The sequence below is a fragment of the Saccostrea cucullata genome, unplaced genomic scaffold (assembly GCF_032062105.1).
Source record: "Saccostrea cucullata isolate Sc308-1 unplaced genomic scaffold, CSIRO_AGI_Scuc_v1 ctg1900, whole genome shotgun sequence".
Taxonomy (NCBI): domain Eukaryota; kingdom Metazoa; phylum Mollusca; class Bivalvia; order Ostreida; family Ostreidae; genus Saccostrea; species Saccostrea cuccullata.
The window spans coordinates 65254-82066 of record NW_026933936.1 but is presented as its reverse complement, the minus strand read 5'-3'; the positions used below and the strand labels follow the sequence as shown (position 1 = coordinate 82066).

Below are 16813 nucleotides of genomic sequence, written 5' to 3'. Positions count from 1 at the left end.
CATACAGAGTTTATACATCTCAGCTGATTCGATAAGCCAGATCATGCTCTATACGTATGAACAATCTTTAAAACGAGATAAATTATTGACAAACAATTTGATGAAACAAGAATATCAGCAGTTTTGTTTATAGTCATCAATTCATAAGTTCTATGTTCGATACAATGACCTTAAGTTCTATGGTCGATACAATGACCTTGTCAGCAAATACAATTTATCATTGACTCAAATGCTGACTGATGTTTTGCATACTAATTGTTAGTTCATTATTTATGCACTGAATTGACGACAAATGTTCCGTTATTTCCCGATCATGACAAGGAGCACATAGTTGGTATGACCGGTCCGAAGGGGATGTTTACTCATCCATGGCATCTGATCCCAACTTTGATTATATATAGATTCGTGTTTGCTCTTTTCCTATTTTGTATTGTTTTATGGACTTAAGATTTTGTATACAGTTCCTTATCTCCATATGATTCATCATAAGAACTTAAAAGATGTATATAAAAATGACTTTTAATAATAGACAAATCTTGCATCTAATATCTATAAATAGAATAAAATAAGTACATGTAAATAAAATGTTACGCATGTTTAATATAGTACATTTACGGTATAATTTTTTTCCCCCAAAAAATCCTTTAATCAGTTTAAGAGATTTTTTACACTTCTATACATGTCTATCGAAACGAAATACTATAAAATTGATGTGCTTAATTATAATGCATAGAGGTCTTTTTCCTACTTGATACTTGTAAGCGCAAAGTGGCTGTTTTTATACCCTCGCTTGAAAAGTGGGAGGATATATAGTAATCGGTATGTCTGTCCGTCCGTCTGTTATGCTTTTGGGGTACCCATCTCTTATCCGCAACTCCGCTCATACTACAGAAGGAAATTTAATGAAACTTCCAAAGAATCTTTATAACATATTATCATTGTGCACCTCTTATCTTACTTTTTGATCTGACATACATTTTGGATTTTCAAGAGCAAAACATGGACACTGCCATTATATTCATATGGGAGGCGGGGGGGGGGGGTATCATTTAGTGAGCTCATTGCTCACAGTACCTCTAGTTAATAATTTGTCTCAGTACATGATATATCGATATATTGAAATTTTTTTTTTATAACTTATTGTTTATCTTGTCTTATTATATTATGTTTATAAATGGCAAAGATGTTTAGTAAATAAGCTCACATAATTTCAATTGAATTTTTATGGCTACAATTACAAAAATTCTCTTTTCCAGAAAGTTTTAAATAAGTTAGTTTTTTGTGTTACTTCAGATCTGTTCTATGTTCCCTGATGATATATTGTTAATCTGTCTTTGGTTTTTCAAAATGAATAGTCCTCTACAAGAAATAAATCTTGATAACCCTCTTAGATGCTTTAAGAGGGACCCTTTAGATAGCCCTTGGTCACATGACTAATATAGGTTGGTTTTGCAAATAAATTATAAAATATGAAGGGGGAAACATTACTAGACTAAACTAAAAGAAAATATTTGAAATTCATCATAGGCTGAAAATCAGCCTTATCGAAATCCTACCTTTAGACAAGCTCCCTTTTGATCTTAATCTCACCTTTCCACTATATATCCCTTTGGTAAATTTGAGACTGAGATCAAAAGTGAGCTTGTCTAAGTTTTATTGCCCCCAGGCCTGATCCCACCGCCGATGTTTCGGAGGTCCGTGATTGCTTTTTTCCTTCTTTATACCATTTTATGGAATTTTGAGCTTGAACGATACGTTATATTTCATTTTTTTGTGAACAAAGAGATTATATCTTAATATAATAATTGTGCAAATAATTACTGACAGGCTTAGTACATTGTATATTTACGAGTTTTTATTGAAAAATAACTGCCTTTGATGTCAAAAACGTCGCGACTTTAATTTATCGCCGAGGATTGTTGTATAAAATGCGAAAAAGCCGTAAGTTTTGATTTTATTGACTTTGATAAAATGTTGTGATTTCAAGTTATCTAAAAGTTCATTAAAGGAAAAAAATCTTGGAGTTTAATTCCCCACGTCTGATTTACAATACTTCTCTTATATACTTTTGTATAGTAATTTAAATTCATTTTGATGGTCGAGAATATTAAAATAATTTAAAACTGACCAATGATTGTAAAAATTTAAGAAAGGACGCTATTGGTATAAGTTGAAGAACCACTTGAAAATGTATTTTAGGGAGATAAAGAATATTATTCAAGCTCAAAAGTCCATTAAACAATACACAATTGAAGCAGAACAAACACGACCTCTAAAACATCAGAGGTAGGATCGGGTGCCTAGAGGAGTGAGTATCCCTCTATCGATTGATTGAACCCGCCGTTTACACCTTATCGTGATCGGAAAATAACAGAAGGAGAGATAATTTCCATATATATATATATATATATATATATATATATATATATATAATTTCAAAAATAAAATCAAGAATCGGTACAGTTTTTGGTATATTTAAAAGTGTAAATCCAAAAATATCATAATACAAGTACTGCAAGCGCTTTCACCATGTTCTGCTCTTCAGGCAGTTATACAAATGTCAGGTAGGTTACCTGGTAACATCAAAAGCATACCGTTCATTGTGAAGTCATAATAGATCAAGTTAGCGTTAAGTTGGCGTATTAGGTGATGTACAAATCTTGCACTAATTTTCGCACATTATATAAAATATACAGTATCATTTGCGATTAAGTTTGGGTTTAAAGAGGTTGAAAAAATAGTCTTCCTTTGCCAAACGTATATTTTCGTTTTCATCTGGAAGTTTATAAAATGGGAAAATCTTAAATATTCCTTTGCAACATTTTGCAAAATGTTCACAACACGGTGTAATACGCACACTAGGGTCTTCAATTTGTTGTTTGTGCACAAGAACCCTGGCATATGGCACGCCAAATTCACAAAAATGAGCTAAACGTAGTTTCACAATTGATAAAGTAGGTTTATAAGCTGTAAACTACAGTTTGCAAACCTTAAACTATAGTTAACGATTCGTTAAGTATAGTTTTCGTCTGCAAACCTATATTTAACGGTTGTTAACTATAGTTGACGAATGCTAATCTAAGTTTATCTGTCATTAAAAAAACGTTAACCATAGATTTTGTTGATAAACATAGATTCACGTCTGTAAACTATAATTTAATAATAATAATAATAATAATAATTGGATTTATATAGCGCTTTTCTAGCATAAATGCTACTCAAAGCGCTTTACGATCATTAACTATAGTCAAGAGTTGTAAACCATAGTTTACAATCTTGATACTGTATTTATCAGATAATCTTTTGCAATCGCAAATGATTGTTTTCGGTGTTAAGTATAGTTTACGGTTATGATGCATAGATTATCGCGTTAACTATAGTTTACAGATGTAAAATATAGATTAACGTCGTTAAATATAGTTTATAGTCCGTAAACTATAGTTTACAACCGATAAACCTAGTTTATCGAGTGTGAAACTACGTTTTGCTTATTGATGTGAATTTGGCGTGCCATACTGGCATTAAGTTTTCCCGCTTGTCCAATATAGTATTCTTTACAGGTCGGGCAGATGGCACAGTGGATGACGTTTTCCGATTTACAGTTCACTGATGAGTTGGTACGAATTTCCATTCCCGATTTAAGTTGGATTTCATCCCCCTCTTCTAAATATGTACACGGTCTGCATCTCGGATCTCCGCATTTTTTAATGGTTGGAATTTCCTCCTTTCTAGTAAAGCTGGCCTTGGTTTACAGTTTTTTAAAGATTTGGTGCTTGTCGTCGACTATTTATTATATCATTTGGTTGAACTAAAGTTTTTATGTTTTCCGATTGTTCTAAAATGGGATAAAATCTTTTAGCGTCCATAAGGATGTTTCTGTTCCTTGGGTTATGGGTAACCCAAAAGGCTATTTTCCCGTCATCATTGGTGTCGTCTATATGGCGTCGAATCCTTAGGTCCTCTATTTGAATTTCGGATGCCTTTTTTATTCCAATGTTTATTAGATCCATTGGATAATTTTGTCGTCGTAAATATATTTTTGATTCTTCCAGACGTCTACATCGTAGGGTTTTATCTTTGTGCGAAATTAAACGGAATATTACGTTTTGTATGGGATGGTGGCACGATCTAAAATTCAAATATTGGTGCATGTCCGTGGGTTTACAGTACAAGTATAATAAGTTAATATGGCCCATATCTTCTTAACAATTTTCTCAATTGCCAAAATTTAAGGTCTATAATTTTTATTTTTAGTGATCAATATTTTTTATATTAAGAATCAAGAGTTCCTGATTGCAGATAAAATGTATTAGAGACTCATAAGGTCAGTTGCTAAATTACTTTTGCGTACAAGCAATGCCATCTTTTCGGCGGAAAAAACAACAAATTCTAGGTACTTGTACTTCTTAATTAGATCGTCAACGCCCAGTGTTACATTGTATTTAAACAGTTTCTTTATTCATCAATTGCCACTGCGAAGATGGCGATTCTACAAGTACTATGCTTAATACTCTCTTTGCACTTAAACAGAATATTTGCCCTAATGCCTTTAACAGAAGGCAATAATTCTATCAAAAATGGCTTGTTGCCTAAAACCGTAACCAATAAATCGTCAAATGTATTACAGGACATTTTGAATCAGGAAAGTTTGGTGCGCTTCTCTATGGTACAAAAAATACAAAGTTTAGTGATGGATGCTACCGACAGGAAAACTGATAGTCAAGTCATAAAATCGAAACTTAGCGAAGTAACAAAAGACTTAGGGAATTTGGAGATAAAATACCAAGTAATGAAGAAGGGAAATGTCAAACTTCAAGAGAAATTAAAAGCGATTTATGGGTCAGTAAATGCAATTAAAATATGACGTTGGAAAAAATTAAAACACTGAATAAATCGCAAACTATCACTTTTGAAAGCAATCTGAAAAAATGAAAGCGCCGTCCTAAAAAATGATGACCGTGCAATAAAAAAAGAAATTCAGGTTCTCAGAGAGAAAATGAATGAAATAAACGTGACAATACTGGACAGTGTAGACATTTTCGAGAGATTGAGAAAGAAGAAGGACATTCTGGTTCCTTACAATGAAACACAGGAGGATGCTGACGTTGTGAATGAACTGAAATTGGTATCGTCAAAAGGTATAAGGCATTTCTTGATATTTAAGCATGGAATTATATTCAAAGGTAAAATGAATATTTTTTCCTCAAGATCTTATGAAAACTATTGTCGTTCATCAGTCAGTAAATTATACTACATGCAAACATGTCGTCTGTACAGATTGACTAAGCTGAGACTCTTCCATCACTGAATCTTACATAGCGTGCACTCAAATATCACAATACTTAATCTACTTAATCCTTTTGTAAATGATTATTTGCACACAAGTACTCTGAAGTTGAAATCAAAGAGATGCTTGAGTTTCTGATTGACAATATATAAGCTATGTGGTTTTTGGAGACCAGGTATTCCAACAATCCATTGAATTGAAATTCCCATGAGTACCAATTGCGCTCCGTTATTTGCGGACCTATTTTTATATTCATATGAAGCAGAATTTGTGCAAAATCTTATGCGTGTAAAGAAGAAAACACTTACTGTGGCCTTCAACTCGACGTTAAGATATCACGACGACGTATTGTTAATTAACAATGGTCATTTCCATTCCTACGTCGATACGATACTTCCTGGTGATGAAAGATACCAGAATTTGACACATCTGTTTCATACTTGGACATCTTACTTCAAAAAGACGTTAATGGTAATCTAAAAACCAAGCTCTATGATAAACGTGATGACTTTAACTTTTCTATCGTCATTTTCCCTAACTTATGCAGCAATATACCTTCATCACCTGCATACATATATCAGTTGATTCGATACGAAAGAGCATGCTCTACGTATGAACAAATTCTAAAACGAGGCAAGTTTATGAAACAAGAATCTAAACAATCTCGTTTGAAGTCACCATTTCGTAAGTTCTATGATCGATACAATGATCTTGTCAGCAAATACAATTTATCAATGAGTCAAATGCTTGCTGACGTTTTTCATACTTATTGTTAGTCCATCATTTATACACTGCATGAATTGAGGACGGATTTTCCCCTTATTTCCCGATCATGACAAGGAGCACACGGTGGGTATGACCTGTCGGCAGGGGATGCTCACTCCTCCATGGCACCTGATCCCATCTCTGATGTTTCGGAGGTCCGTGTTTACTCTGCTCCTATTTTATATTGTTTTATGGACTTTGAGATTGAATACTGTTCGTTATCTCCATATCCTTCTTTCAAAACTTACAATAAAAGAGAAACATTTTATCTCCATATCCTTCAGTGTTCAAAGTACATTCATCTACATATATTTTTTAGTTCTTTCAAAGAATTGCTGGGAAATTTTACGGAAATTCCCGAATAGGTTTCGAAGAGATGGATTATACACAGTATTCATTGCCTTCGAAGAAAAGCTTGTTTACTGTGACATGAGTACAGATGGAGGAGGGTGGACGGTAAGTACAACTTGTTATAAAGTTAAGAAAATGATACATTCTCAAGGAATTTCCTTTCACTATAATATTTTTTCTTTGAGTACTTATCAGTGTAAAAGGTGAGTAAAACGAACAGTGATTGATACCAGGTATAATAAATCCAGTGAAAATAAATGATTGATTGATTGATTGTATACTGTTTAACGTCCCTCTCCAGAATATTTCACTGATATGGAGACGTCACCATTGCCGGTGAAGGGCTGCAAATTTGGGCCTATGCTCGGCACTCAGGGCCATTGAGCAGGGAGGGATTTTCATCGTGCCACACCTGCTGTGACATGGGCCTCGGTTTATACGGTCTCATTCGAAGGACCGCCCCATTTAGTCGCCTTTTACGACAAGCAAGGGGGTACTGAGGACCTATTCTAACCCGGATCCCCACGGGACGAAAATAAATGAAAACGTGAACATGACAAAACAAGGATGCCTGGAAACGCTTGAGGTGGAATCAGCTGCCTAAGAGGAGTAAACACCCCTGTTAGAGTGGACTTACCCGACCTTAAATGTATTTACCATAAAAATGGATAATACATATAGCAGATTTATTATAAAAACAATAATCTTACTCATGATCTTACGTATGATATGTAGAACTTGCGAGAAACGTAGGTTAAAAGCTAAAATTCTTGTTAAAGAACTTTTTTTTATTAGTAGCTTGTCTTGTTGTCTTGTGGAATAGTTTTTTTTCTGAATTTAAAATCAATTTTAAAAAAGATGACGTCTTACGGGTAATACAAAGAAGACAAGACGGATCGACATACTTTTACCGGAATTGGGAAGCATATAAACAAGGCTTTGGGGATCCATCTAAAAATTACTGGATCGGTAAGGTTTATTTCTTCTTTAAAAAATAATAAAGAATCTTTATTGGCGTTTTATATAAAAAAAATTGTCTACACTATTTGACTTAATTTTTTAATACATTTTCTTGGTTTAACAGTATACACTTATTTAATGACTACGAGGTAAACAGTCAAACTGTTGTCCCGAGGTAGTGGGGAAGACCTGGGAAACTGTTGCCCGAGGCCTTTTCCCAGGTCTTCCCCACTACTGAGGGACAACAGTTTGACTGTTTCACCGAGTAGTTTTATTACCTAACCTATTATATAATTAATTAAATTGTAATAAAGACACACAAAAAATCAATGAAGAGTTTTAACAACCGTTTATTCACATACTTGTCTATTAATTAGCTGAACACACAATATAAATATTAAATTAATATTTAATAATTTAAAGTTTAACTCAATAAATTGATTGATTGATTGTGTGTTTTATTTCAATTCAATTAATTATATAGCAGGTAAAAAGTGATGTCGAGATCATCAAAACGCTTGAATATCACGATGACTCTTTAAACAGTCAACAGTTCATTCTGAGGCCCGGTCAACAGTTCGACTGTTTAATGATCACGCAAAAACATAAAATAAATCGTGAAACAGTACAAAATGCCTAATTACAATTTATATAGTAGGTTAGGTATTAATCGAAATTGCTTTAGGTTTCTTTACATAGAATGCATTGATTTTCAATCCATTCGAGACAATTAATTAATTAGGTACTAGTCTAACGAGAAATAGAAAGTTATGATCAAGAAATTCCTTTGTTTTAAATATTCAATATCAACAGAAATCTTTGATAAGATGAAACGAGAGATCTCTCGGTTACAATCCCATAAGGGTCACATTGGTTTTGTCTTAAGAAAGGTTTTTAAAATATTTCCGTCTTTTTTTCTCACTTATACTTTAGAGTCCAAATAGTGAACCTACAATAGTTCCATGAGGACATGATCATGAATATCCCGAACTTTAATCAAAAACAAGATGGCAAGATTCACTATCAATATAAGAAACGCATAACAAATCTTCAGAAAAAATTCAAAGAATAATTTTACCTAGTTCAAAAGTTGATAAAATTTCTGTGTTGTAAGTACTGGATATAAACATTTTTCATTCTAAAATATTGTACTGTTTGATATTTTTATGAGATTCATTTATTGTCCAAACCAAAATAGAAGGCAATTTCAGCTTTCTAGACATCAAAACGCATTCATTCTGGTGTTAAATAAAATAATATTTTTGCTTTCTATATAAAAGGAAATGACGCAATATATGAGCTGACAAAGAACAAGGACCAGGAACTCCGCCGCGGGTTGAGCTACAAGATTTTGATGGCGCTGAAGCATACGCTCAGTACTCCACATTTTATGTCGGGAATGAAGACAGTAAATACGTACTTACTGTGTCGGAGTATTCAGGAACCGCAGGTGTGTTTATTATAGGTTTACGTGTTATGCTGTTAATACTTTCCTTTCCCTTTATTGATAAAAAGTTTAACAATAGCGTGAATTTTAAATTCGAATTATAAAATTCATAATATTAAAATATAGTCAAAATATTGATTGTGATGTCACAGGTTTTATGTGAATAAAATAAAGAAAATATGCAAGCGGAATCAGGTGCCAAGGAATAGTGGGTATCCCCTGTCAAGGGATTGCACCCACTGTGATCCCCTGAATTGATCAAGTTGACAGAGAAGTGCTGCGCAAATTTTGTTCAAGAACTTTGACGTTTCTTGATGAAATACATCACAAAAATACGTCCCATCCATTGGTTGTTTTTACAAAAAGTCATTATAATGACAGTAGAATTTGTTTTAAGGAATCTCTAAACACTAACAGAAACTGTTTTTTGGACTTGGAGAAAAATGTATCATATAATGGTGTGCACATTGAGAAGTTTCATTTGTAACACAGGGTACGGACCTGCCTTATTTCTGCAGGAAAAAAATGTTCTTAGACTGTGGACTATTTGTGATCAGAAATCACTGTTGTTTACAAACATTAGGAAAATCAATGTAAAAATGAATACGCCAGTTTCGAGATTGTAACTCTCCTGTGATAGAGGCGCAAAAAGTATCCATTTCAGCATGGAGGTGGGACAGTTTGCTTATGTATACAAACGTGCATAAATAAATGAACGATGGCTTTTAAAATTTATTTAATGTTATAGAAAGATATAGATGTTAATCAGTGATGCATTTTATGACTTAATCAAGCTCAACTGTGTTTATTTATAAATCTACTTTCAATTATAGGGTACTTGAAAACGAAATAAACGTCGTGGTCTTCATAAAAGTAAAAGATTTTCTTGATTGTACAAACATTCTCTAAAAAGTTAGTGGGTTTTTTGAAGTTATAATAAGGTAAAAAAAATCAATGTGTCATTTAGATTGCCGACATGTAATGATCAGATTCATGTTTACCATATTTATTAGAGGTCCATATATCTCTTCCCACGTCTGAAAAGTCTCACATCCACTGAATTTCTTTTTTGTTCCGATTTTTTTGCTTTACAAAAATGACACCTTTACTTTAATTCGGTTGTTCTCGAGTTGAACAGTGCAAACTTACAAATATATAGTTACGATAAACCAGCATATCGATGATGCGATATATCCAATAATAAATATCTGTCCCACCTGTTTGTTTACGCGGCAACCAAACTGCCCTCCTTAACGAAAGAGCGCACCAAGGGAGATAATTTCGAAACTTGCGTATTCAATAATTTATTCGTGGTCTTACTTAATGGTAAAAATATTCTGATCTTTTACAAATCATGTAATTAACTGTTAATAACATTTTTTAAAATCTTTCTTCTAAGGGAGATGACTCTAACTGCATAAAGCTACCCTATAAGTCGAGCTCTTTAGTGTGCAGTGTTTAGAGCTTCCTTAAGAAAAAAAATTAAATGGGTTGTTAAAATTCTCCTAACAATAAGTATTTTTTACTAGTTGGCCTTGGTTTCTAGTTTAGAACTGCGTATTGAGTCAGTTGGTAGATAATTATGAACAATGTCATCATTATGCAAGTGATGGACCATTGTATAAATAAGTTCACAACAGAAAAGCTGAAGTCATGTTGTTTGTCGACTTTTATCGTCTGTAGTCTAACATCCAGATATAAAACAGATTTGAACGCCTATTTGGCGTCTTTTAGTTCAAATTCACCTTAATAGATATAATTTACGAGTTTATTTGTCGATTTGCCTGAACGTCGAGTTGAGGGTCTCTGCATATATGATTTTTCATGAAAGTTGTATTTTAAGATTAAAGTTATGTAAATGCTGTACAATAAATACACAGGACGATATTTACTACAGTTTTGATATTTTACTATACGATGTGGAGCCTCGTTTAACAGGACGCTTTGGTCCTATCCAATTTGTCAGGATATGTGAAGCGTACTGATACCTCAATTACCAGTTAGGACAAAATAACGTATAAAAAATTTCGTTCCAATGAAAAATTGCTCGGATACTGAAGTATCCGAATATCTGGCGTCCGGATATCTAAATGTCCACTGTATTATTATTTTTTAAAAAGCAAATCGCATCAGTTAACTTCACGGTTACTTATATCTTATTCCAGGTGACAGTCTGACTGGTCACAGTGGAATGAATTTTACGACTAAAGACCAGGACAACGACAGGAGTAGTAGTAACTGTGCTGTATCATTTCACGGAGCCTGGTGGTATACGGCCTGTCATAGCTCAAATCTTAACGGGCAGTACGTCAGTTCTAATGTGACAAGTGCTAAGCACCCGGTATGGTATAGCTGGAAAAAGAGACACGAAGCACTCAAGAAGACTATGATGATGATAAGAAACACAAACTAAAGTGAATCAATAATCGTCAGTCTCAAAAAGCATATCGACAGACTAAGCTATGTTTTTTGAGTCACATGATACACCGGAGCCTATGTGGCATCTTAAACGGGAGGTACAGGAGTCTTTTGACATATATGTCTTAAATACAACATAATATAAAAAAAATGAATGTTTTCTTTCATACATGTAAATATAAATAAAAAAAAATTAAGCGTTTAAGCGGGTTATGTATTTTTTCTGAAACAGCTACGACAATATTTCAAATACTAACAACTAAGAAATCATTTTATTGTCTAATTAAAGTTACATTTCTGTGTATAGATTATAACGTTGTAGACTAAAAACTGAAATACTATTTTCTAATACAAGTTACTAATTTCCGCAAAAGTTTTTAATTTTGTTTATTTCTGTAAAAGTGATATATTTTTTAATTAAAATATTCTCCATGATCAATTATTTTGTAAGAAGATGATATAGTTACCATTGATGACGTAATACCCACTTATGATATCTTAAGTTTTATAAGTTATAATATATAGAATCATGTCCAACAGAAAGCTCTTTCTCCATTTTTGATTAAAAAAAAAAACTACTACTAAATATAAAATATGAATTATAAAATTTTATGATATAAATTTTAGAATGCAATAATTTCTATGATAGCCAGCAAAAGGAAAATTAGAGGACAAAGTTTGCAACGTGTGATTAAATAAAATGTAGAATAGATCTCTCATAGGAAATCTCACAATTATTATTTAAAATAAAGAAAACATCATCCGTAGACTCTCTCTATATATATTACACATATTAAGAATGACAACTGCATTTACATAGAGGTTATTTTTACAAGATACCGAAAGAATGCCTTGAACTTGACATTTCTGAAAAAAGTTATGCGATAAGAGTGAGTAGTTTGATACATCATATTTATGTAGATGATGAATAACGTGGGGTGATCAAATATTTCGCGAGCGAATTGAATTGCTTCCAACAGCAGAAATGCTATATAAGTTTTTTGTGTTGAACAATTTTAAAAGTAGTCCCCTCCAATTTTAACGTGCATCTGCAACTGTTCCAACCATGCTCCGTAGAGTATTGTCAAAGAAGCTTTAAGATTTCTTCGACTCGTATAAGTTATTTTTTATAATAAAAACAGTCCATTTGTCAAAAATAGCCAAATTTCGATAATATAGGGGGATTATGGTATCCTTTTTCCAGAATGAGCATGGTGGCCATCATAACCTAAATCTCTTGTCTTTGGAGCGTCATTTGTTTAATGCGGATAAAGTATGGGCACCATCTTTATATCATATCTGATGTGTTTAAAGCCTAAAGTAATCGACATTTTCGGGATGTAATTATTATATAATTGTACACATATTCACATATTGTTCTAACTGTAAGTTGGCGATTTCTCATATCAAATTCCTTAACAAAAGACGCATGTCTTCCCCAGCTTTCTTTCAGTGAGCAACAGAACAAGCATTATTCTTAAACATCTCCCTTCCTTCTCTTAAACAATCAATCAAAATTATGACAAAACTTCTGGAAAGTCTTTTGTCTTCATAAACCGTAAACAAATTACTATGTTTCTGCTAAGGAATCTCCAAGATATACATTTAACTTTTAACCATTTGTTGCTCGAATACTACTGAGTCAACCATTTTTAAGCACAAGTGATATTTTACCTATTGACGTCATTTTCGCTTTGTGACGTCACAAATATTGAACAAAACATTTTTTTACATATGTCATTTTTAAAAAAATATACATGACTCTATGTGTACCAAATTTCATTCTGATCTGAATTGTGATTTTGTAAATTATTTATATAGATATAGTTCGCGAACTTTCTTATCATCCCTCCTGCATGATCGTAGCTGTAGATTTGTAGCGTTATGGTTTTATAATATGTTTGTCTTTGACTATAACGCTACAGACCCCGTAATGAAAAAAGTGCAATTTACGGTGCAATATTTTTGTGCACTTTTGGGGAGAATTTCTCCGCTTTCCAGCATCGGTCAATTACCCACCTTTCACAACCTAATTCTAGGCATATTTTTTAAATAATCTTAATAATTTATTCATCTCCCAACCCATTGTAGTCATCTCTACTAGTGATAAACTTACTTGATTAAAATTATTAGCTGGATTGCTAAAATTCACTTCAATCGAGTTTATTGCATTTAGAGACAACTATAAATGGTTGGGAGGTGGATGAAATATATACTTGCGCAGCATTGTTAAGGCTTGAATAAGGGTGCGGGGCCTAATTTATACGGGAAAAGTTTACTGTGACGTCACACAAAAATATTACTTTTATGTATTTCTCATTGTACCTGAAAATGAAATAGTTTGCACCTTTTAACGGTATTTGCGTAATAAACAACAATAAAATGTATCAATGCATTTAAAAAACTTGCTAGTTAAATTCCATGTAGCTGGTTATAGACAAAGCACTGATTGCGATGAACTTGTAAACATGACGTCATTTTGGTAAAAATGACGTATTTCATGTGCTGTGAGAGGCAGATTGAGGAATTTTTTAACAATGAAAAATGCGTTTTATTATTAAACGGAATATTATTTACAGGTTTTAAATAGTCGATTAATACCAATGCATATTCTTTGTTTAGTGCGATTATTAATTGATTATCAAGAGAATGTGTTTTATTAATTATGTCGTGTTTTTATGTACAGGTTACGTATATTTTACATCGAGATGCCTCATAAAATCGCACTTTCGCAAGGGCATACACTTCATAGATCTTAACCATTTTTTGAATATAGATAAAGGATATTTTCTTAACTTGAAAAGTGCTGCTGCTTTCTTTAAATCGAGGGCGTGATTTTTTAAGTACACAAAATATTTGGTAAAAGTCAAACATATTTCGATATTGGCTTATTTACCTGAAAATTTAACTATTAAAACGCGATATCTATTCAAAGCAGCAGCACTTTTCAGAAAATACAAAGTATGCAGATACAAATAATAACTTGAATTTTTTATTTCAGCTAGGGTATGCCCTTGCGATATTGAAATTTGTTCATGACCTACATTCAGTACACGAAGTATGCATTCATCACGTGACTGTCCATCGATGGGACCAAATTTCATACAGTACAGAGTGGGTTATACTATGCTATTACAATAAGTATTTGTGTTCTGTGATAATAAAACAGCTTAATTAAAATAAATTCAGTTTTAAAAAGGACCCCCTTTTTGCACGTCTATTTTCCATTGATTTCTCGTAGTAGGCCTTAACAGTGCTGCGTGGACACAGAATGTAAAATTAGGGAGCGAAAGATGGTTGATTGGCCAAAGCTATAAAGTGGAGAAATTCTCCTCAAAAGTAAGCTAAAATTGCATTTTTCTTGCATAAGATGATCTGTAGCTTATTGGTCAAAGACAAATGTATAAAACCAGAACCCAAAGATCTGCAGCTTACATGATCGTTGTCCAAAACAACGACCTTGACTTGATGTATTAGCAACATTATGTAGACAATAGCCACCTCATTATAAACTATGGTCCAAATAATAATAATAATAAAAAAACATTTTATAATAATGGCAACCAAGTTTTTAAAAAATAGCGAAGAAAAGAAGACACTTAAAATATATTTCAATTCAATGAAATATAAGAAGATAGCGCAAAGTAATCAAGCCCAAAGTACATTGATACAATACAAAGTGGGAGCAGAGTAAACACTGGACTCTTAAACTTTAAAAATGGGATCAAGTGCCATGAAAAGTAGTGAGGCATTTCATATAGAGTAAATCCGAATAAAAAATCTGACAGGGAATATGTATAATTATAGATGGAATGGTTTTTCTTTACGCTGTCAGTGACAAATTATTATAATTACAATTTCTCAACAATATAATAATTTTGATCTATACAAACCACGATATCCACGTGTCACTAAGACCGATATCATTATGTATTTTAAGAATTTCTAAATAAACTTTTAATGCGCAGTAAGAGTAGAATGTTGTTGATTCTACATTCAGAGGTATCTATATAGTCTGATGAATTTTAGTCAATGGGTAAGTAATCAATAAATCTAGAGTGAAATTTTACCTTCTAAAATATTTTAATGATGATTACTCTAATTGATAACGTATATATAGATTACCCAATGCAAATATCAATGCGTTATAGTCGCCCCCGTGGCGCAGCGGTTAATTCGTTTGCCATCGAGTGGCAGGGTTAGGACTTGGGCATAACGTCACCCGCATGGCGCAGCGGTTCGATCGTTTGCTCTGGAGTGGCGGAGTATGGATTTGATCATTATGTCGCCCGTTATTATAACGCATGTGGCGCAGCGGTTAGACCGTTTGCTCTAGAGTCGCGGGGTTAGGAGTTTATCATAACCTCGCCCGTGGGGCGCAGTGGTTAGAACGTATGCTCTAGAGTCGCGGAGTAAGGACTTCATCATTACGTCGCCCGCGTGGCGCAGCTGTTATATCGTTGCTCTTTAGTCGCGGAGTAAGGACTTGATTATTACGTCGCCCGAGTGGCGCAGTGATTAGATCGTTTGCACTGGAGTCGCGGGGGTAAGGATCATTATAACGCGCATTATTATGCCAGAAAGCAAACTATCTAGAGCAGTTTACGTAATTTTCTTGTGACTAACATTTTTACATTGTTAGAATAAAACAAAAGTAAATAAGGTTTATCTATTTCTGAGAGTTTTCCCAGTTTCCAAAAAATAAAAGCATTTAAAATGATTTTATCTGCACGGGACACAGGCACCTGACGTTACTTAATAAACATTTATTATTAGATACGGCTATATTCTTTATTAAAAGTAGGCCTTTCAACTAATTTCTCAAGTTGCACATATGATAAGAAAAACGTTGCATAGATAGGTTTATAGGTACATGAAAATATCAAAAATATAATTTATACATACTTTTTATTAAATCATTTAAAAATATTAGTCATTTATAACTGACTTTTACGATGTTGTGTTTTAAGGACAGGTAACTCAGGTGTGAAAAATGACCAACTAAGTGCCGATTTATGAGTTATCGTTTATAGCAATGACATATAGGCTGCTTCGGCATTGGTATTGTTATGCACACAAAAGGGTTCCTTACATTGTTTTGTACACAAAAGTGTTGACCAAAAGAAGTAGAATGCCTTCACTCTACCTGAAATAACAGGGTCGAATGAATGGAGAACAGACTATATTCAATATTTTTAACTCTCTTTGACGACTGTTGTGAAGTAGAAAATATAATGTCATGTTTTTTGTGTTCGCGCTTTTTCGTTTCCTATCTAAAAAACATATATTTACAAGTATATGCAACAATTGATTATCTTATTTGTGTTACGAAGCACGAAGGGGAACGACCGAGTATAAAAATTTAATTAGGTTATAACTGAGAAAGAGGGTAGATTTCACTTTTTATTTTAATTAAAAATTTTAAATATATGTTGTTAAACGTTGTCCGCAAATACACAGTAAATAAGCTTAACATCTGAGCTAAATTTTAAAACCACTGGATTCTACTGACAGCAAAGGAACACTTAGGAAATGCTAAAAACTGACTTGCATGTAAACAATTAGATACATCGGGCCTGCTTTAA

General features: G+C 33.1%; 1 protein-coding gene across 1 annotated transcript in view; it reads left to right on the top strand.

Moving 5' to 3' along the window:
- Positions 1-16813, top strand: part of LOC134239668 (techylectin-like protein) — a 66628-nt gene that overhangs the window by 24698 nt on the left and 25117 nt on the right. Inside the window, exons 2-3 of the mRNA XM_062721833.1 lie at positions 5063-5138; positions 6372-6508. Of these exons, the coding sequence (XP_062577817.1) occupies positions 5063-5138; positions 6372-6508 (213 nt within the window). The remainder of the gene's footprint in view (positions 1-5062; positions 5139-6371; positions 6509-16813) is intronic.